The 22,680-nt window shown below is 51.9% G+C and overlaps 1 protein-coding gene across 1 annotated transcript; it reads right to left on the bottom strand.

Moving 5' to 3' along the window:
* Nucleotides 1-124: 124 nt before the first annotated feature.
* Nucleotides 125-20,575, bottom strand: NEMF (nuclear export mediator factor). The gene is made up of 33 exons (XM_059850706.1): nt 20,409-20,575; nt 19,258-19,326; nt 18,811-18,913; nt 17,232-17,357; nt 16,363-16,511; nt 14,863-14,930; nt 13,209-13,295; nt 12,444-12,520; nt 11,952-12,022; nt 11,796-11,871; nt 10,520-10,582; nt 10,256-10,333; nt 9,779-9,987; nt 9,189-9,374; nt 8,832-8,895; nt 8,301-8,389; nt 7,612-7,715; nt 7,215-7,277; nt 6,982-7,094; nt 6,064-6,121; nt 5,675-5,733; nt 5,136-5,256; nt 4,456-4,780; nt 3,930-3,972; nt 3,798-3,847; nt 3,211-3,358; nt 2,867-2,944; nt 2,598-2,792; nt 1,935-1,967; nt 1,188-1,294; nt 1,071-1,114; nt 898-977; nt 125-351 (listed from the first exon to the last, which is right to left on the bottom strand). The coding sequence occupies exons 1-33, from the start codon at nt 20,465-20,467 to the stop codon at nt 274-276; spliced, it is 3,273 nt and encodes a 1,090-aa protein (XP_059706689.1). The 5' UTR covers nt 20,468-20,575; the 3' UTR covers nt 125-273.
* Nucleotides 20,576-22,680: the final 2,105 nt, after the last annotated feature.

The raw sequence follows: 22,680 nt of genomic DNA, 5'->3' as shown, positions 1-22,680 counted from the left end.
CACTGGCACTGCCCTCCTGGAGGCTCTGGAATTGAACACCCCAGAGTTTTCCTGCCCCAAACTCCAGAGCCTTTGCCCAGCAGTGGGGAACAAGCACTCAGAGAAGCAGCAGCAGGGGAGGACATTCCTGACCAAATGCCAGCAATTTAATTCCACATTTATCTGCAGTTTGTATCAGAGTCCAGCTAAACCCCCAGGAATGCAGGCCCTGGGTGCAGGGATTCAGTCCTGGTCGTGGGTCTGTGTCCATCTGTCCCAGCCCCCAGCATGGAATCACTTCCTCTTCATGTTCTGGAGGTGAGGTGCTGACACTTTCACCTTCCCAGGAATATTTCTTGACAGATCTGTGTCCTAGGGAGCAGGGGAGAGCAGAAGGTGACCACAGCAGGAAAGCCTTTCTGGGCCACTGGCAGGATCCTCTCCTTGGTCCTGGTGAGCACCAGGACATCTCCAACCTCAACTCCCAGTGCAAGCTCCTGCCCCTGCTCCGGGAATTCCCATTCCCAAACCCAGAGGGGTTCCTGGGAGATGCTGCTTTTGTCAGACAGTGACACAGTGCACAAACAGAAGGCCGAGTGCTCCCACTGAGGCTCAGCTGCTCATGGTCCTTCCCAGCCTGGGCAGCAGAGCTTTCCCAGAGGAGCTGGGGAGTGCCCAAGGCCAGGCTGGATGGGGCTTGGAGCAGCCTGGGATAGTGGGAAGTGTCCCTGCCCATGGATGTTTAAGATCCTTTCCACCCCAAACCGTTGCAGGACTCTCTGACCTTCCCCAGGAGTACAAACTCCACTGCTACAAAGCCCAGCAGCACCCTCAGTTTGGCAGCATTTCCTCCCAAAATGGCCCTTGGGGACACTCTGCTGCTGCTCTGCAGAGGAGCCCCTGCAGGGCCAGCCTCACCTTCACGCTGCGGAACAGATCCTTCTCTCGGGCACTGGCTTCTTTGGACTGCATGAAATTGTGCAAGGCAATCTTGGCAGCTGGAAAAAGCCAGGGAAGAGTGAAACAGCCTGGAAAGCACAGTGCCTGCAGCAGGCAGAGCACAGCAAGGGGCTCGGGCTCTCACACCATACCTTTGCCCTTCTTCTGGGTGCCCGGAGTGAGCTTGACCTTATACCTGCCCCAAGGAAAGGGTTCTGTCAGTACAACAGCCTCAGCACGTGCCCTCCCAGGAAGGGGCTGCCACTCACTTGTAGTTGGTCATGGCTGTGTAGGGAGCACAGATGGGGACAGCAAAGAGCAGGATGTCCTCGGGGTGGGGCTGCCCTGTCAGGGAGTCCAGCAGGGCCTCGCTCTCCTGGGACACAAAGAGCTCCACTGGGACCTTGCTCAGCCCTCCCTGGAGTCCCAGGGCAGGAGGTGGGAACAGGCAGCCTTAGAGGGCCCTTCCAAGCCAAACCATTCCATGGTTCCATGAGCATGAACTGCCATGGAATTCCCAAGCCAGGATTTGTGACTGATCCTGCTTCATCACTAAAATCACACCCTTGGCTGGATCTTGGTGTTGGGCCAAGGGTCACCCAAAGCTTCCCCCAGCAGACACCCTTATCCTGCTCCATTAAGGAATTTAAAGGAATTCACTTATTCCCAGCCCTGGGCAACACCCACAGCCTGCAATTACACAAAAGTAATTACAGAAAAGTTTGAAGTAATTTGATATGTAAATAAACTTCAAACTAAAGAACCTGCACTGCTCACTGTGTCATCCTCCAGCCCAGAGCCAGCAAGGCAAAAACCAAGGGCAAACATCCATGGAGCCAGCTCTGGGTTTGTGGAGGATGTGGAGATGAGCAGGGCAGGCACAGAGGTTAATTTTAAGGAGGTGAAATTTTAAAATACAATGAAGGTGGGTTCAAACAGTCCTGGAGGGCTCCCCCATGTCCCAGTCCCAACAGGAGCACAGCCCCACCTCGGCCCTTACAGAACTGAGCCTTTACCTCCAGTCCTGGCTGCTCCTGGTCCTGCTCCTCCTGCACACACAAAGAGAGGACACATCAGGCCTGCAGAAACCACAGAGCTGCTCCTGCCTCCCCTGTCCCCAACAAATTCTTTAATCAGCAGCCCCAGAAAGCCCCACTGTCCCTGCAAAGAGAACTGAGCTCCTTTCCCAACCAAGGTGAGAGCAGCACTTTGCTGTGGGCGGGAGGGTGGAGTTTCTTTCCAACCTCTCATTTGCCTGGCACACGCCGAGCTGGGAGGAGCAGATGGTGCTCAGAGATAGCAAATCCCAGCAGCAGGGCTGGGAGCGGGGCACACCCGGCTGAGGGGGAGGTGCTGGCTGAACAGGAGCCTCGGGACTGCTCCGAGCCCCAGTTCTGGCTGTGCTGGGAACAGGATGAGCACAGGGATTGCTGCAGGGCTTTGGGCTGCTCTGGGAATCCAGTGGGCTCCCTGAGCCCTGGCAGCAGACACAGAGCTCTCCACAGTGCCCAAAATCCAAGGGGAGCTGCTCTGCCTCCTGGGTGGGAGAGCCACACAGAGCAAGGACAGACACAGGGGCAGACGAGGAGAGAGGAGAGGAGCTGCTCACCTTCCCCTCCTGCTGCTCACCTTCTCACCCTGTTCCTCACCATCCCATCCCATCCCATCCCACTCCTCACCCTGTCCTCCTGCAGCTCATCCAGGGCTGGCTCCTGTGCCTCGTGCAGCACAATTCCTGCTGGGAGGGTCTCCTTGCCCCCTCCTGCTGCACGACGCAGGGGTTTGGGTTTCTGCTGTTGCTTCTTTGCTGCCTCTTCTTTTGTCTTCCCCTTCTTCCCTTTTTTCCCTTTGTCCTCCCTGTTGGAGCCTGCAGACTGTGGTGACACAGGTGGTCAGGGCTGGTGACCAGAGCCACCACACCCCGGGGATGGCACAGCTCCCCCCTCACCCCCAGCAGCTTCATGATGAGCTCCCGGTCCTCCTCGTCCTGGTCCCTGTACTTCTCCTTCATCTTCTTCATTTTACTCTGCAGGAGGAAACACCAACAGCTTCAGAAATGACAACTTTTAGCAGAGTATTGCAAGCACAGATGTTCTTTCCTTCCCAGTATCCCAGACTTTCAGAGCAGGTCACCAGTAAGCAAGGCACTGGTTCCAGTGAGCTCTGTGCCAACCCCCAGCACCATCATGAGAGACCCCTCACAGCACCACCAGGGCAGCCATGGGGGTCTGGGACACCTGGGATTGCTGTCCCTGTTTCCATGGCAACAGCTTAGCCCAGGTCCCTGCCCACCTTCTGGCCCCTCTTGATGGGCTGAGGGGCTGGAGCAGCCTTGGGGCAGTTGGGAGCAGCCACAGGTTGGGTCTCTGTCTCCTTCTGCTTCTCCTCAGACAGCTCCGAGTTCTCAGAGTTGTTCTGCTGCTTCTTTTTCTTCATTTCTCTAAGGAGAACAATCACAACACCCTCACTTGCTGTGATGAGAGAGGCTGCTGCTCTCCTGACAGCATTCCCATCCTGCTTCCCTGCCACAGGGACCCAGAGGAACACTGGAAACAGCCCCTCCTCAGAAAAACCTCTCCAGCCCACCAGTAAAACTGTTCCCAGCCAGCATTCCCAAAGTCCAGGAGCAGCACGTCCCCCTGGAAATGCAGGATGGACAATGGGCACAGGCTGGAGTGGGTACAGATGTGCCCAGGACATGGGGAGGGAATGGGGAAAAAGCATCTACCCAGAGCAGCTGTGGCTGGATCCCTGGCAGTGCCCAAGGCCAGCCTGGGACAGTGGCAGGTGTCCCTGCCATGGCAGGGGTGGGATGGGATGGGATTTAAGGTCCCTTCCAACCCACCCTGGGATGCCCTGGAACACCCACTGGCTCTCACCTCCTCTCCTTGGCAGAGAGATGCCTCCGGCCCTGGGCCCTGCTGTCGCCCTGAGGAGGGAACGGCAGTTTAGGGCAGATCCTGCCCAGCAGCTCCCACTGCTCTGGGACACCACGGGAGCTGGGACCTTACCAAGCTGGGCTCTTCCTCTTTGGGGATGATTTTCTGCAGGGATCTGTGGGGAGATGGCAAAGGAGCTGATCAGCAGATGCAGGGCAGCTCACCACAGACACACCAAGCACAGCCCAGATTTCAGCAGCCTGGTTCTAACTTTCAGCTTTCCAGAGCCTGGCAATCCCAGCTTCGCTGACTGGAAAAGGCAGGAACACTGGGATTCACCTGAGAAAACAATCTTAGCCCTCTGCCAGCTCCTCTCATGCACACACAAGCACCAAACACAGCCTGGGCACCAAGGGAGCCCCAGTGTGCAGCTCCCCATGAGCTTCACCCAGTCCCTGCTCCTTGCAGCCTCTAAGGAGTGCCAGGGACAAGAGGGAGCTGAGCTCACCCCACAGCCTCAGCAGAGCAGAGGCAGCTCAGGGCTGTTTCTCAGCATTCCCATTGCTGAGCATGGAAGGAAGGGATGGCAACACATCCCAGCCTTGTCCTGGCAGTGTTTTAGGAGACCCTCAGGTGCCCCAGCTGCTGCTTCTCTCACCTCTGGGGCTGAAGGTGTGACAGGTCGATTGTGGTGTCTGGATAATTCACCTCTTCCTCCTTCACTTCCCTCTTGGGCTCTGGATGTTCCTCCTCAGAGTCTCCATCATCCTCCTCGGAGTCAGCCTCTGGAGCAGGAGTGTTCCCTCCTCCCTGCTCAGCACTGCCCTCCTCCCGGCTGCTCTCAGCTTCCACACCCTCTGGAGCTTCCTCACCCTCTGGAGCTTCCTCACCCTCTGGAGCTTCCTCACCCTCTGGAGCCTCCACATCCTCTGGAGCTGCCTCAGCCTCGGCTTTCTCCTCCTCACTGCTGCTGTCTCCTCCATCTGGGGCACCCAGGGCAGGAAAACACAGGAACACCAAACTGATCCATCATCCCAGGATGGTTTGGGTTGGAAGGGACATTAAAGCCCATCCAGTGCCACCCACACCTCCCACTGTCCCAGGCTGCTCCAAGCCCTGTCCAGCCTGGCCTTGGGCACTGCCAGGGATCCTCTGGGCACCCTGTGCCAGGGCCTGCCCACCCTCCCAGCCAGGAACTCCATCCCAGTATCCCATCCATCCCTGGCCTGTGTCAGTGTGAGACCATTCCCCTCTGTCCTATCAGTGATCCAAACTGGGATCCCCCCGAGCCTGAGGGACCCCCCAGCAGCCCCCACAGCCCCCAGTGTCCCCCAGTACCTAAGAGCTCCACCTCCTCAGCCACCAGCTCGCTGGCACTGCTGGAAACTGTGTCCAGCTCCTCATCCTGGACCTTGACCTTCCTCTCCTCCCGGTGCCTCCAGACACAGCTCTCATCCACCTGGAAACGAGGAGCCTCTGGGTCAGGCCTGGCCATGCTCACACAACACCTCCCTCAGCTTTTCCTTCCTTTTTTAACACTTCCTGCCATCAAAAGGCAAGAAAATGAAACCAGACCCAAGTGTGCCAACCCCACAAGTCAGGGTGACACACAGAAATGCTCAGGTTCCAAACAGAGCTGGGGGAACAGCCCTGGCAGAGCAGGAAGGTCCAGAGTCTGTCTGGCATGCAGACAGCACACTGGGCTGAGATGGAAATGAAAGCAGAGCCATTATCAGCAAGAAGCTCTTTATGGGATTTTTCCCAGTGGGAAAAGAAGTAATTGGGAATACACTGATAAGCAAGATGCAGAAAATAAACCTCCTGCAGCTCAAAGCAAATTACAAAAGCCAGCAGGAGCTGCATGGGAAAAGCTGTACCTTAAACAAGAAGCTGAAGCCCATCATCAGATAAGAAGGTGGAAGGAAATTCTTTTTCCCTGAAAAACAAAGGGAGAGTCTCATGAGGAGGTTTAGCAGCCATGCTGCAGGATGTACTTCCAAAATTTGTTTTTATTAGAGGCTTTAGGCTACCAAAAAATTACACTGGGGCTTTTTTATCTCTGGGATGAGAACAGGAGAGCTCAAAAGCAGCTGAGTTAATGAACTTCTGCCCAGGGCTCAGCTCAAACTGCTGCTGCAGCTGCCTGATACTCAGACTAAACCATTCCCAAGAGATTTCTGGGAGAAGAGTGGGATCTGCTGCCACTGCAGGACAGCCCAGCACCTTTGGGAAAACATCCCACTCCCACTGCTCCCCTGTGCCTCACCTCGGATCATGAAGCTGCCAGTAGTGAGATATTCTCCCGTGGGGGCAGTTTTAGAAACCTAAAAGAAAACCACAAGAAACTGTAAAAAATCTCTGTGACAGAAGGCCAGCATCAGGTGACAACAGCTCCAAGAGAAACACTGGCTCAACAGGAGCTGAACTCCTGGAACAGCTCTGCAAGACTCCATATCCAAGGGGCTCTTCCTCTCCTTAGCAGGGAATTTTCCTAAGGGATGTTTCAATCCAATCACACCCTACCAGCACTGAGTTTTAGGAGTCCTGGGTGAGTAACTCAGGAAATAAAGCCAGGATCTACTCAGGAGTATTCAGGGAATAATGCTGCCTTGTGCAGGCTGCCCCAGAGCAGAGGCTGGATGGAGTCCCAGAACAAAGCAGGGATTTATTCCAAGGATCTCCTCCATGGATCCACCTTGGGCAGCACCAGAGCCCAGCCAGGGCTGCACCCAGGATGACCCAAAATGGCCCCAAAATGCACGGCCGGGCACGGGGTCTCTCCCTGGGATCAGCTCTGCTCCATTTGCACCTTGCAGTTCATTGTCCCATCCCAGCTTTAGCCCAGGCACTCCCACCCTGCTTGTTTTTCTCTCTCCAGCCCACGGGGTTTGTGCTCCTGGGCTGGGATTTGGCTCATTTGTCCTTGGTGCCCAGCTGGAGCAGGAATTGTTTTGTCTCCCTGCTCTGTGCACAGAGCTCACCATCCCATAATATGAACCCAGACCCCCACACTAAAGCAGCCCAGAGTGTGAAAAATACAAAAGCTGAACCTGAGGCATCAACAAAGCCACCACAACTTTGGTGTGATCTCCCCACCCTCACACAGAAGTTGGATCCACACCCATGGGCTCCTATCCCAGCCCCCCGGGGTGTGTCCCTGGGGAGCTGCAGCCTCTGTGCTCACCTGGCTGTGGGACACCCACCAGGCACTGGTGACCACGCGGGCGTCCCAGGCAGCGCTGTAGCACAGGGCCATGGTCCCCGCCTCCGTCAGCGTCCGCGGCGGGATGGGCTCACCTGCAACACCCAGCACAGCAGGAGCCATCAGATCCTGCCCTGAGCCAGCCTGGGAGCCTCCCAGGAAGGACTGAATCCCATCCCAAGGGAAGGCTCCTGTCCCCAGGGCTCCACAGGTACCTGAGGGGTTCTTGATGACACAGCTGGTGGCTCCGTGCAGATCCGCATGCACGTAGATGTCCCCTGGGAAACAGACTTCCCTCAGATCCACACATCCCTGGAGCCAGGGAATCTCCAATGTTAGATGGAAATGCCTGGTCTGGCTGCAAGGGGCAGGGTGGGGACACAGAAGCCTTTTAGCCCATCCTTGTCCCAGGGAGAATCAGCTCCTCTGCTCCTGAGGGGAGCCCATCCAAGCCGCTCTCGCCCCGTGGCACCAGAGAACTCCCACCACCAAAATTCCCTTTGATCCAAGGCCCAGCTCAAGGACAAAGCAGAGGGACCTTTCCCTGTCACTCCTGGACACTCACAGAAGTGGGAAAGAGGAGGAACCCCCCCTTGGCCTCCATGGGCTCACCTGCTCTGAGGTAGCGCTTCACGATCAGCTCGTTCTGCTGCTGATCCCTGCCAGCAATCACCAGGTAATTCTCAGAGCTGATGAACCACAGGAACTTCTCAAACCTGCCAAATTCCAGCAAATCCACAGTGTGAGGAACAGCTGGAACTAACAGGACATTGCACAGCTGGTTTTTGATACCAAACTCAAAATATCCATCTCAGCACCTACAATTTATGAGACTGAAAATATTTTTACTTTCATCCACAGGCCTGGGACATAAAAACAAGGCATGGGACAACTACAGCATCACTGGCAGGGAGATCTGGAGAGGGAACAAGAAGCACAGTCCTCCTATTTATTATTTTAATAATTAAAAGCTTTGAGCTTTCATTTGTTTGTTGCTTTTTAAAGCGCAGAAGCTCAGAATGGTTTGGGTTGGAAGGGACATTAAAGATGATCCAATCCCCCTGGACCACACCTTCCACTGCCCCAGGCTTCTCCAAGCCATGTCCAGCCTGGCCCTGGACACTTCCAGGGAGGTGGCAGCCACAGCTGCTGTCCCTGGGAACCATTCAGGGATCCCCTGACTCTTTAAGGAGACTCCATGGAAAGTGCAGTGCTCAGAAATCCCACAGAGCTCCACTCTAAGCCAGGGAAGATCCATCCTGACACGGGACATGGGAGAAGGATGATGGAGCTGTACTTGCCAATAGACCTTTCTGGCCTTCTGGATGGTGGTGACAGTCTGAACTTCCCTCAGGGTTTGCTTGGTCTTCTTCTCAGCTGATTTAAAAGCCTGTTTGGACAGAAAGCATCGTCACCATCCAGCAGGAACCACAGAATTCCCCACTGAACACTGGGAGGAAATGGCTCTGGACTTGATCACAGGGCAGGTTCCACCCAGCCCTGCCCTTAAAACTCCTCCCTGGAGAGCTGCTCCCTGAAATGACCAGCTCTTGGGACTGGAAGGATTTCCACTGATTTTCCACTCTAAGTCCTGGTCTGTCAGTGCCTCCACCTGCTCTGAGCATTTCCAATGCTGCTGGTGGAAAAGGAGGATCCATCAGGGATCTGCAATCCTCCATGAGCTCCAAATGCCAAGAATAAAACAGCTCTGGGTGATTGGTTTTCCCTTTCATGTTTTGTTGGGGCTGCCCAGATCAGGTCAGGATTTCCCACTGAGGAGTGGCAGGGATTTTCCTTCTAAATATCTCCTAAAATCCAAGAGAAAAAAATACCTTTTCTGCAGCTTCCACTGTCTTCTGAGTTTTCTTGGCTGCGTGTCGTTTGTGATCATAGTACCTGTGAAACACAAGTGTGTGTCCTGAAATCCCAGCAGCTCAAACTCCTTCATCCTCATCCCACTCAGCCCAGGCCTCTGCCTTTTGTTCCATGGGCAGAACTGAGAAATTCCATCAGTGGGAGCCACAGAGCAGCTGCTCTGCACCAGGAATTCCCATCCCAGAGCTCAGGACCAGCTGCTATTTCAATTTTTAACTCTTATTTTTAACAAGAGATCCCAAAACCCTTCCTCCTGCACACCCAGAGAAATTGATCCTACAAAAACACACTCAATATTTACTGAAAAATCTTACTTTTTGGCATTGGCATAGGCAGACAAATTGAGATCAACATCAATCAATAAGGGTTTGTTTTTCTGAGGTTTCTTCAACTGTTTGGTTTTATTCTTTTTCTTTTTTCCTTTTGGTTCCTCTGTTTCTTCCTTCTCTACGTCAGCATCATCCTCCTCCTCTTCCTCTTCAGATAACACATAGGGGTTCCTAAAAACACATGAGATCATAAGAGTAGGATAAGAGAACGGGTGAATTTTTAATCCTTGGTGCAATGTGCTCTTAATTTCATTCTCTCAGAAGTTTAGAAAGGGCTCAAGGAGCCTCTAAACCCTTCCCACTGTACAGACACAGGAAGCTTCATGTGCCAACCCTTTTTTGTCTTGGAGTCAGCCAAATTTGGGGGAAAAAAGAAAACAAAAGCAGAAGATAAAGAATCCAATTTCTCCAGTCTAAGGAACTGACTGAAAACAAGTTTATTCTATAAACTGCCACTTCTGAAAGCACGGCAACCAAAACCTACCTGATTAACTTTGCCACATCCCAGCTTTTATACCAAAACTTCTGGGTACAGAAAAGCAACTTTGGGGTATTTTTACATCTGCTGCACTCACCTCAGCAGCATGGTGATGTGGTTTGTCTGCAGCTTTAACTCTTTGATTGCCGTGGCCACGGGGTCCCCCTGGGCCTGGGCCTCCTTGACGATGGCGCCGATCTCGGTCCAGTCGATCTGGTTGGCCAAGGCGCTGCGCACCACCTGGATGGCCCTGTCCACCACCTCCAGGTTCATCTCTATCAGCTCCCCCTTCAGCTGGTCAGCTTCCTTAGGGAAAGGAGCAGCTTGGAGCAGTGCAGCCAAACACGTGCTCAGCAGGAGGTGATATAAAAGTGGAAGTAGTGGTGAAGAAATGCAAGGATGGATGGAAGTGGTGGCACGGGAGAAGATCCAGCTCCAGTGCTGCCAACCCCTGGGACAAGGAAAGGTGTCCCTGCCCCTGGAGATGGGTGGGATTGAAGCTCCCTCCCACCCAAACCATCCCATGGTGGTGTGACTACACACTTTTTTAATTAAAACCCAAAATCTGTCTTACCTGAGCCTGCTGGAGAGCTTCCAGTCTGTGCTCATGGTCCCTACGGACATTTTCAAGTTTCTTCAATGCTTGTTTTTCCTTTTAAATACAAAATGGAAAGAAATATTAATATTTTATATAAAAATATATTTATATTTCTATATAATCTTGCAGTGATTACCTGAAGCCATTACCAAATGGCCTCAGGCAACCACTGCAAGAAGCAAGAGAAGGCTCTGGAGATGTGGGAGCCATCCCAGCTGCCCAGGCTGGATCAGGACTCACCTGCTGCAAGGCCTTCAGGTCAATCTTCTGCCCCTCCAGCTTGGAGTAGAACTCATCTGTGGCCTGCAGGAGAGACTCAGGTTGGAGAATCCCCAGGCTGGCCTGACTCAGGGCAGGCACAGGAGGGGCCCTGCAGAGAAGGGGCTGTGAAGCACTAAAAGAGGTGCCAGAGGCTGAGACACCCTCCAGGAGCTTTCTCCATTTCCCTTCCCATGGGAAGAGTCCAGCAGGACACTCAGGGCTGAGTCTCACTGCAAACACAGAAGGAAAACAGTGGCCAAGCAATGGCTCAACTTCTTTGCTAAGAAATGATGGAGAAGAAGCTGCTTTGGTTCAGATTAAATGGCTGCAGAGGTGTCTGCCCTCAATCCCTGCTGCTTCAGGGTCAGTTAAACAAGCACAAAGAGCCAGAGTGCCTAAGAACTGCTCCTGGTGTTCCAGCTGTGCTTAAAGCACGAGGTGAGGAAGGTCTGGGGCTGTTTAGATCATCAGAGGGACTGGGGACAAGGGATGGAGGGACAGGAGCCAGGGAATGGCTCCCAGTGCCAGAGGGCAGGGATGGATGGGAGATTGGGAACTGGGAATTCCTGGCTGGGCTGGAATTGCCAGAGCAGCTGGGGCTGCCCCTGGATCCCTGGCAGTGCCCAAGGCCAGGCTGGACACTGGGACACCCTGGGACAGTGGGAGGCGTCCCTGCCATGGCAGGGGTGGCACTGGCTGGGTTCTGAGTCCCTTCCACCCAAACCATTCTGGGGTTCTGTGACCACTGAAGGAGATGGCAGAAATTGAGGCAGGAGGCAGGGCAGGAGTGTGGAGTGGGAATTCTGGAGATCAAGGTCAAGAACAAGAAGCAATTAGTGACTCCAGCTGTTAATGAGTCGAGGAGCAGAAAGGACAATGCCCAAGGAAACCCCAAATAAGAGGTTTGAGGCTTTCAGAGCAGGAACAGGAGAAGTGTAAATGTGATGTCTGCCACAACTGTTAACTCCAGAGACAACTCAGACTCCAGCTCTGCAGAATAAAACATTTGGGATTTTCTGCCTGGAGCTTCCACCTCCCTCACAGCAGGGTCTGAGCTCAGGAGCCAGCCCTGCCCAGCTGCAGCCCAAAGGCCCTGCTGGGGGTGGCTTCTTCTCATCAAACATTCATCCATAAAATGATTCATCCCTTCCAAGGTCTCTGCTTTCATTAACAACCCCTGCACTATGCTTTCATTACTCTTTTTAGCAGCAGTCAATTCAAGCACTTAAGTACAGCATCAGCAAAAGCACTGTACCTTATTGAATGAGTCAAATTCCAAGTAGGGACATTTTGAATGTTGAGAAAACAAGAAAGGATGAAATTCCTCATATCTGTAAAATACACATTTGATATTATCACCTGAAAACTAATTTCTGTTATGCAGACTAGTAGAAATACTTCAAATAGTTACGTGTAGATATCTTCTGCTGGTTTATCTGGTTCCAGGCTGGGCTTTTTCTCCCTTTTCTGGATAACATAACCCTGAAAGAAAACAAAAATACCATTTGTCTGTGGAAAGGTTGAGGTATCAATAAATAATTCCAGCAGGGAACCTTGTGCCTGACCCACTGGCTTGTCTTGACTCCAATTTGTTCTGGAAAAAGAAGGGAATTTCTCCCAGCCCTCAGGACTATCCCATCAATGCAGAGTTTCTGTGCAGGATTTATTACAGAACCTACTAAAACCCAAGTGCCAATCTCCCAGGATTCACACAACCTGCCTGTGCATTATTTAATTGCTGCCCAGCCCATGGAAAGAAGCAATTTTTACTCCACATCAGCACCTGACACCCAGGAATAAAATCCAGAGCTGGGAACAGCAGGAATTGGGAATCCCTGAGCAATTCCTGCTTGCCAGTTTAACTCTGCAATTCCAAACCACTCATAACCCACCCCAGACCCACCTTGCCACTGAAGTTGTCAGTGAGGGCCATGTATTCTTCTGCTTTCTCTAGAGCTGAAAGAACCTTTGCAAGGTTTTCTGAAGAGAAAACACCAGAAATATTTCATCCCTGCAATTACTGCTCATTTTCAACAGGAGTCTAAGTTTACATCTGGGAAATTATTAATATAAAAATTTATTTAGATGCTTTTAGCACATAATTATTCAAGTTTCAGGAGGAAAAAAAGACCCCACAAATAGCAGCACTTCATGAAATTAAAGCTGCAGAGGTAAAGCATAAACCAGAAGCTGTGAGAAGTTATTTTTTTACTGCACCATAATGCAGTAAGAAGGAAAAATCCTCTGGATTTATGGCAAATATAAAACACACGAGGAAAATAAGACTGCAGGAAAATATTTTCTGATTTTATTCCCCAAATCTTTAATTTCCCAATAAATGTAAAGCTGCTGCTTTACCAAATCCCCAACGTTTGCTACAAATAAAGACTTGGATGTTAATTCTCCTTGTCAAACAACCAGAACTCACCTCATGGTGAGGTGGTGTCAGTAAAAAATTATTTAGACTACAGGAACAATCTGACATTTTCTCTCCAATTTATGCACAAATCAAAGAGTTTTAATGCAAACAAGGATGGTCCCTAAGCTAAAAACATTAAAAAAACCCCCACAGGGTCAGAACCACAGGTTCACTCATCTCTTTGGAAAAAAAACACTACACAGACATAAAAATCCCCATGTTTGTGGCCCAGCCTTTAAAATATTACACCTTTATTTTCCAGATGTTGATCTATTTTGACAGCTCCAGAAAATCCAGCTTCTATAAGGCAGTGCTCAATGAGAGTGGCCCCATAAGCTGGTAAAAAAAAAGAAATAGTGAAGGATCATCTGTAGAAAATATTCACAATTTGCATTAAAAAAAAACACAACAAAACTGGACATAAGAGTGTGAGAAGAGTGAGAAGTGCCAAAAATCAGGGAAGGGGCAGAAGGGATGGGTGGGTGAGGAGGGGGGGGTGAGAATAAGCCAAAATTGCCACAAAAGGGAAAAATGGTGAGGATTTTAGAGAGGAGCAGCTGTGCCTGGTGACTGGATCAGTAACAGCACGTGAGGCCAAGGTTTCCTACATGACAGGAAAAGAAACACCAAATTCCAGCATGGATACAGCACAGCTGGGATCAGTGGGGGGGGGAAATAATTAGCAATTACACAGTAATGCTGTTGTTGTTGTTGTTATATAGAAATTATTTAAGAGGGTGGGGTAGAGAAAGAGAGAGAAAAGGGTGGTGAAAAAGAGAATCAAGAGATTGGGAAAGTCAGGCTCAGGTGTGATTTGAGCTGCTAAGGAAATTCTCTGCCTGAGCAGCACTGGCAGGTCAGGAGGAAACCAATTTTGTTCTGATCTCAAACAAGACAAATTTGGTTCTGTGCTGAGGAAAACTTGACTTTACACTTACAGCTCCAGTCTGGTACCAGGATGGTGCAAAATGGCCAAGGCAGAGCTCCAGCAGAGCCACTGCCAGGGCTCATCACTGCTGCACCAGGGGCAGATCCCTGGAATCACTAAATCCCTGTTTCCCAGGGCAGCCTGGGAGGGTGGAAGGTGTCCCTGCCCACGGCAGGGGGTGGAATGAGATAGGATTTAAGGTTCCAAACCCCAATCAAACCACTCCAGGGTTCTGTGATAAGTTATTGTCCCACATTGCAAGGCAAGATGTTTTCTATTTGCCATTGGTATGGCAGCTGTGTCCTGTCCATTGGGCAGTTTTCCTCATCTCTCCCACACCCACTCCTCCCTCTGGGCAGACACCTGCTGATAAGAGGCCATGGAATGTCCCTGCATGGCTGATAAGAGCTACAGCATCCCATTGGGAGATGGGAGCCCAGGGGGAGGAGCCAAGCATTCCTACCCGGATAGAATCTGGAGATCCTGGAACACCAGCACGGCTTCTCCTCTGGATTTCCCAGAGGAACAGCAGCTGCCTCTGCCCCTGGACCTTCAGAGGCAGACTGCACCCTTCTCCAGGATCCCTGCTCCAGCAGAACCAGCCCTGGCACTGCAGGAGGGCTGAGCCACAATTCCAGTGGGACTGCTGCCAGCACCCTGACCCACAGGGTGTCAGGCTGTGCTCTGGCTCTGCCAGGGTTGGGTTAGTTCACTGCACTGTTTATTTCATCCTTTTATTTTCTTCCCTAATACAGAACTGTCATTCCTGCTCCCATATTTTTGCCTGAGAGTCCCTATTGTCAAATTTAAAACAGTTGGGGGGGGTTGGGTTCACATTCTCCATTTCAGGGGAGGCTCCTGCCCTCCTTAGCAGACACCTGGCTTTCCAAACCAAGAGTTATTTAAATTTTCCAGCATGACAGAGCACACATTGAGTGACCTCATTCCATCTCCTGACAAAGGCCAATCACTTACGAAGGAGTGGGTTGAGAACCCTCTTCAGCTGCTCCCCTTTGGGTGCATTTGATATGATTTCAGTTAACCTGCAAGAAGGAGAAAATAAAAAGTTGCAATTCCAAAGAATAACTTGTTTTAAAACAACACTGCATTGCTTAGAAGCTACAAAATGTTTCCAGCCTTAAAAAAGGAAACTAAAAACAGCCTGGAATAAACTACCCAAAGATTTTCACAGCTCTGACAAATTTGGGTTTGTCCCAATAAATACACCATTTATGAGCTCTGAAATTCATGGGGATTTCTGAAGGAGTTTTGAATGAGTTAGAGATGGGACCTCTGAGCTTTTTAGATAATGCTGTTTATTTTCTTATCTTCTACATAAACAGGAAGGGTGAGTTGGGCTCACATCTTCACTGCATGGCTCAGGAGGTCACAGGACCCTCAGTCACAAGACTATTTAAGGATTTATTGACCAATACAACACTGCCAACAAGGATATTTATGTTTTTGACCCAATCTTTAAATATTTCATCTCATGGACCCATGCTCCAGTGTGAGCTTCCTTAGCCACTCATGTTATGGCAACAAACCCACAGTGCTGCATTCTGAACTCCTCGTTTGCCTCTGGAACTACTTTTATTTCTATATCTTAAACTCTGAAACTCCAAACTCTCTTCTTCTTAATGTGTCTCTGCTTTAGACTACAAATCCATATTCTCATTTCTAGCACCTCAGTTTGGGAGCCTTTTCCAAGGTCTCAGATTCAATCCTGTATTTAATTCTAAGCTTTGGCTCACAAGCCCAAAGTTCTGAGAGTTCCCTGCATTTCAGATTCCAACAGAAACTGGGATTACCTGTCCAAGGTGGGCAGGGGCACAGCAGCTTTGGCACTGGCCACAATGAATACATCATTTATGAGTTGTGAAATTGGGATTACCTGTCCAAGGTGAGCAGGGGTGCAGCAGCTTTGGCACTGGGTACAATAAATACACCAAATCTGAGCTCTGAAATTGAGGTTACCTGTCCAAGGTGGGCAGGGGCACAGCAGCTTTGGCACTGGCCACAATGAATACACCAAATCTGAGCTCTGAAATTGAGGTTACCTGTCCAAGGTGGGCAGGGGCGCAGCAGCTTTGGCACTGGGCACAATGAATACACCAAATCTGAGCTCTGAAATTGAGGTTACCTGTCCAAGGTGGGCAGGGGCACAGCAGCTTTGGCACTGGCCACAATGAATACACCAAATCTGAGCTCTGAAATTGAGGTTACCTGTCCAAGGTGGGCAGGGGCACAGCAGCTTTGGCACTGGCCACAATGAATACACCAAATCTGAGCTCTGAAATTGAGGTTACCTGTCCAAGGTGGGCAGGGGCGCAGCAGCTTTGGCACTGGCCACAATGAATACATCATTTATGAGTTGTGAAATTGAGGTTACCTGTCCAAGGAGGGCAGGGGCGCAGCAGCTTTGGCACTGGCCACAATGAATACACCAAATCTGAGCTCTGAAATTGAGGTTACCTGTCCAAGGTGGGCAGGGGCGCAGCAGCTTTGGCGCTCTCCACCGGGTACCGCTCCCTGACGGCGAACCGGACGTCGTCGGCGCCGTCGGTGCGGAACCTCAGGATGTTGAGGATCAGGTACTCGTGGTCGGTGAGGACGACGTTGCCCTGCGAGCACAGGGACCCTGAGCGAGGCCAGCGCGGTGTCCCTGCCCCGGGGGACACTGGCAGCCTGTCAGAACCCAGGAAGTTCCTCTGGCTGCCCTGGAGGACTCGAGTCCCTGCCAGGGGGCTCAGAGACCTTGACACAGAGCCCAAGACCCCTGTGCCTTTGATCTGGACCCATGGGAAAAATTACCAACCTTATATGAGGATTTACAAGCCACAAAAGTTTAAGTAGAATGATAGTTAGTTTGTCACAGGGTGAAAAGTAGAATTTTGGGGTTTTTAGAATGGGGGCTCGGGGTCCCAAGATGAAGGAATTTGGGCATGCCTTGTCCTTCTTTCTCCTTCTTCCTAGCCTCTATCTTCTGGGTGATGGTGGCACTTTTGGATTGGTTTAGGGTAGAGACAGACTGTCTAACATCAGTGATAGGTATTCAAAAATTATTGTAAATAAAGTACATGTAGTTTTTAGTAAAAAAAGTAGTTGTTTTAGTATAAAAAGTAGTAGTTTTCAGTAGTTTTTAGTATAAAAGATAACACTGCCCTGAGGACTGTCAGTGTGCCACTGACTGACCTGCTGAACAGACCTCAGCAGGCCAGGGAAAGAACGTTACAGACAACAGAAAACAACCTTGAAAACCAGACCAGAAGAATCCTGACTCCTTCTTTGGCCTCTGGGCTGGGAAAAGAGACTGTCTGAGCACAGAGAGCAGGCTGGCTCACCCTGTCATAGAGCTCCAGGATCAGGTGGTAGGCGGCCTGCTCGCTGCCGAACTGCAGGTCCACGATGCGGTCCACGCCCAGCTGCCGCACGCTGACCAAGCGCCGCGTCCTCAGGTGCTTCCGGCACTGCGGGGGAGGCCTCAAGCTGGAGCTGTTATGTTTTTCAAATCAGGGCTGCCTCAGTGGGGAACTCTAAATAAAGCTCAGCTGCTGGTCCCTCCTGTTTTATGCAGATAGTTCCTCTCTAGGCCTGAAACTCAAGGATGCCTCATTGGCTCAGGGCCCAAAAAATGTAACCAACAGTGAATTAATCATAATAATCAGTGATTTTTTTTTGTTTAATATTGTTCATATTTTTTGGTTTTGTGCTGGTGAATGCTTTGCCTGTGAAATAAACAGTTTTTTCCACTTTTCTCCAAGGAAGTATTTTTCCTGAGCCAGTCAGGGGAGGAGCCAATTGAATCTGCTTTCTAGAGAAACCCCTTTGAAGGTTCTCTCCCAAATTTGCCCTAAACCAGGACAGGGGAAAAACTTGGAGTGACTTCATTAGTGAAGTTATAATTGGACAATTAACCTCTGATATGCAAATGGACCAAACTTTCATCTGTCTGAAAAACTCATGAATGTTGTCCCACCTGGGTGTGGCCTCTGCAAGCCTCCTGCATGCCCACGTGTGCCTTTGAAGGCCTTTCAATAAATACCCACCTTCAGCCTTTAACTCTGTCTAGCCTCTGTCCTAAGCAGCCTCTCCAGGCATCAGAAGGGTGGGAAAAATGTCTGGGAAACATCTGAAAGCACCTGGGGAAGGCTTGGCCATAGAGCCCTCCTGTGGCACCAACCACTTCCCATTTAACTCAAATATCACAACAGTAAAAATGTTGGTGCTCACCAAGGTAACACCTTCATTTTGATAATTATAAATGTAATTGAGCCCAAATCTTAACATTAAGACATTTTTTCCAAGTTGTTTGTTTAGCTCAAGGAGCAGCTGGTTCAAATTCTAAGAGTTTATTTGTAAAGAGAATTGGGATTAACCCTGCATCCATCTCTGCTGTGGAAAGCCACGCTGGAGAATCCCTGCTGAGTCACTTCTGGCTGCACCCAGAGGTTAAACAGATCCATGGGAGTCATCCCAGGCTGCATCCCCCTGGATGCACCTGCAGCAGCCCAACTGAAGAGCCTGGAGCAAGGTCTGAACCTCCAGAGCTCAGCAGACTGAGCAGAGGACTCTGGAGCACAGGGTGCTGCATCCAGCAATTAAAAACTCACACAATCCAACTGGAAAGACAAGGATTTTACTGGAGCAACATTCCAGAAGGAATTTACAGATAAAGTCCATAAAAACTATCAATAAAGTTTATAAAAAGTTTTTATCAGTTTAAACATTCACTCCTTCAGGCACTGAACATCAGTGATGTGACCCCAAGCCCACATTCACTCTTCCCTTGTCCTCAGCCACCTGCAGAACCAGGATTCACTGGGATAACCCTTCCCTATTTTCCTGCCTCCAAGGACAGAAGGTGACCCCTCCTTCCTGACATGCAGACACTTCATAAAACCCACGCCCTGCTGAGCTCACCTTCATGGCAAAGCTGGATGGCATCGTGTTCTTCGGCCACTCAAACTCTGTCAGGTGGATGCGGATCCCCGACTCCAGCAGCAGCGTGGCCTTGCACTCTGGCCTGGGGGCAGAACAGAGCAGCTGCACCCCAAAACCCCCAGCTGCACCCCAAAACCCCCAGCTGCACCCCAAAACCCCCAGCTGCACCCCCTCCAAATGAGGACATTCTGGGATCCCACCTGGCACAGGAGCAGACACCTCACCACCCACCCGTCCGCACAGGGATTTCTGCAGCATTTCCCATTTCCTAAGAACTTTCTGGGTAAAAATTACTGCATTTTATAAAAAAAACCAGCAGAATTTCACTGGAAACAAGACAGAAATTTCTGCAGACAATTTTAAAAAATCTGGTTTTCACATGGCATTTCTAAAGAATTTGTAAGTACAGATATTTAAAGCTCTTACTTTTGCAGGCGAATGAGATAGGTCTTGTTATCCACATCATAAACATTGTTCACTCTCATTCCCAACAAGCTGCCAAAAGGAAAACAAGGAATGCTTTGGAGAACCCAAAACACAGCTGGCTGGAAAAAATCCCAGTGGCAATTAAAGTACATGGAAGGGCAAATCAGGATAAATTGCCAAGTTAGGATAAATTAGCAAATCATATCAATTACTAAGTTAGGATAAATTGCCAAGGAGTAACCAAAAGGGCAGCAGAGGAAGATCAATGGAATGAAATGGAAGCAACAACCATGGAGAGATGGAGAAACTGCTCTTAATACACAGCAATTAAGAGAGGATGAAAATTAGATGAAGGAATTTATATTAATGGATAAAAGGGAGAAAGCTGCCAGTTCCTGCCTGTGCTCCTCTTGGTGGCAGGGATGTAAAATGAACTGGTGATACTGGAGCTCCTGGCCAGCACAGGGCACCAGTAATCCCAGTATGGGCACTGACCTGGCCTGGGCTGTCAGTCACTCCCTTCAGAGTGGGGCTCAACACCAGGAATGTGTCAGAGCTCCACAGGGACATGAGGAGTTTCCCAAGTGGGAAACTGGGGGTGCTCACCTGGAGAGGAGAAGGCTCCAGGGAGAGCCCAGAGCCCCTGGCAGGGCCTGAAGGGGCTCCAGGAGAGCTGGAGAGGGACTGGGGACAAGGGATGGAGGGACAGGAGCCAGGGAATGGCTCCCACTGCCAGAGGGCAGGGATGGATGGGAGATCGGGAACTGGGAATTCCTGGCTGGGCTGGAATTGCCAGAGCAGCTGTGGCTGCCCCTGGATCCCTGGCAGTGTCCAAGGCCAGGCTGGACCAGGGCTTGGAGCAGCCTGCCCCTGGCAGGGGTGGAAGGGGATGGCAGCGGGACGGAGGGGGTTCTGCAGAGCCCGGGCAGGGCAGTGCTGAGGGGCAGAGCTGTGACAGCGGGACACGATGGAGGAGCAGAGCCCCCACAACCCTGAGACTACGCCGGGCCGGGACCAGGACCACGGCCAGAAGGAGGAGAGGGGACAGAACCAGAACCAGAACCAGAACCAGAGACAGGACCCGGGGCAGGACCAGGTCCCACCGGGCCGGGCCTCGCTCTCGGGGCCGCACGGGCGGGGAGTGCCGGTACCTCTGCCGCAGCTCGGCGAGCACCGCGCGGATGTCGACGGTGCTGAAGCGAGACTTCATGGCGCCGGCGCCGCCCGCCGAGACCCACAAGGATCCCGGCCCGCGGCCCCTCCGTAATCCCGGCTCCCCCCCCTCACGACTCCCGGCCCCTCACGGCTCCCGGCGTCCCGCGGCCGCCCCGCGCCTGCGCCCACGGGCGCTACGGGTCGCGCCCGGCGCCAATCCCCGACGCTCCGCGGCCGCGCAGCTGCCGAACCTAGCGGGGGGTGGTGCCGCGCGCGACCAGCAGGAGGCGCTGTGAGAGAGGGGGCGCTGAGGGGGTGGGCGGCGAGCGGGGCTTGGAGGTGACAGAAAAAGGTCCAGAAAGTACAGAAAAGAGTCCGAGAGTGGCAAAAAAGACTCCGGCGATGACAAAAGGGTCCGAGTATGAGCAAGGGGCCCCGGGAGAGGGCAGCGAAAGGGGGACAGAAAGGGGCGCGAGAGGGTCCCGTGTGTGGCAAAAGGATCCCGGGTTGAGGGGGGCAGGAAAGGGCCCCGCGTCTCTCTGTGCTGAGCAGGGCAAAGGAGCCCACGTGTGTCCGTGTCCGACAGCAAAGGGACCCCGCGGGACCCCTTTCATGAGTGTTTGTCCACATTTATTATTTCAGGGCGGATTTGGCTTCAAAATTTGCTTGGAGTTGCGAATTCTATGATTGAGCGGCGCGGGGTTGTTGCGGTGTTTGTCCAGTAGGAGGCAGTGTTTGCGTGTGGGTGTTTTGGGGCAAAAAGGGGTTTTTTGGGGGGTTTTGGGGGGTGGTGTTATTGGTAGGTGGCAAAAGGGGAGCCCGCGTGTCTCTGTATTGCCCAGGCTACGCTGGCGTGGCTATTCACAGGCGCGATCCCGCTACTGACCGCCACGGGAGCTTTGACCTGCTCCGTCTCCGACCTGGGCCGGTTCACCCCTCCTTAGTCAACCTGGTGTCCCGCAGCTCCCCGCGGGTCACCATATTGATGGCGGCCTTAGCTTGGACGCCCGCTCGGCACAGCGCACGGCAGCCCAGAACTCCTGGGCTCAAGCGATCCGTCGGGCTCAGCCTCCCAGGCAGCTGGGATTACAGGCACGCGCCACCGCGCCCGGCGCTCCTAGCCGCCTCCGTTAGCGATACGGTTTGTGTGGAGCCGCCCCGCTCCGCCCCCGACCCGCCTCCTGCTCCTCCTTCTCTTGCTGCTACTGCTGCTCCTGCCCCGCCCCGATCCTCCTCCCGCTGCTCCTGCTCCTCCTCCTCCTCCTGCTGCTTCTGCTGTTCTCGCTCCTCCCTCCTGTTTGTCCTGCTCCTCCTCATCCTCTTCCACCTTCTCCGCCTTCTTGTCCTCCTCTTTCTCCTTATTCTCCTTCTTCATTTCCTTCTCTTCTTCCTCCTCCTTCTTCTCCTCCTTCCTTCCCTTTATTCTTTTCCCCCTTCTCCTCCCTCCCCTTTTTCTCTTCCCCTTCCCATTCCTCCTTCCTTTCCCCCCTTTCTCCCTTTCTCTTCCTCCTTTTCTTTCCCAATTTCCCTTCCCATTCCCTTTCTTCCCCCTCTTCTTTTCCTTATCCCTTCCCATTCTCCTTCCTCCTTCCCCTTTCTCCTTTCCCTTTGCCCTTTGTCGCTTTCACCTTCTTCCCCATTTTTTCCTTACCCCTTCCCTTTCTTCTTCCCTTCCTTACCCCTTCTCCTTCCCCGTTCTCTTTCCTCTTTCCCCTTCTCCTTTTCCTTCTCCCTCTCTTCCTGTTTCCCCTTTCCCTCCATCCCCAGCACACACCTCAGTTTTCCCTGCTGAGGAAGAAGGGAAGGACAGAGCCCCCCTCCCCATCCTTAGCACAAACTTCACTTCTTACACAGTTTGGGTGTTGTTCCCAGAGATTCACAGTGGGATTTAGGATCACCATATCCTCAGGAGCACCATATCCCCACTGAACTTCCACCAGCACAACAACTGCAGCCCAAAATCCCAACCTCAGCCTTCCCAGCCCTGGGATCCCACCCGCAAACCACCAGATCCATCTGTTCTGCAGATTACTGCCACCCACCCGTGCTGTGCGAGCTCTGCCTGGCCACACAGTGGCAGTGGGGAACCGCGGGAACGTCCTTGAGCTCCCTCTCTTTACGTCCCAAACCGCTTGGGTCGACAGGAGTGGGTTTTGAGGAGGTTTGAGCTGCTGAGGAAGCCCAAAGCCCCATTCGGAGCCAGAGCAGGCTCACCCTGGTGCTGCTGTCATTCCGAGCCCGGAGCTCTGTCCCCGGGGCAGCTCCGGG

Source organism: Haemorhous mexicanus, chromosome 6 (assembly GCF_027477595.1).
Source record: "Haemorhous mexicanus isolate bHaeMex1 chromosome 6, bHaeMex1.pri, whole genome shotgun sequence".
Taxonomy (NCBI): domain Eukaryota; kingdom Metazoa; phylum Chordata; class Aves; order Passeriformes; family Fringillidae; genus Haemorhous; species Haemorhous mexicanus.
Note: the sequence above shows the minus strand (reverse complement) of the source record. Positions and strands in the feature narration are given on the sequence as shown.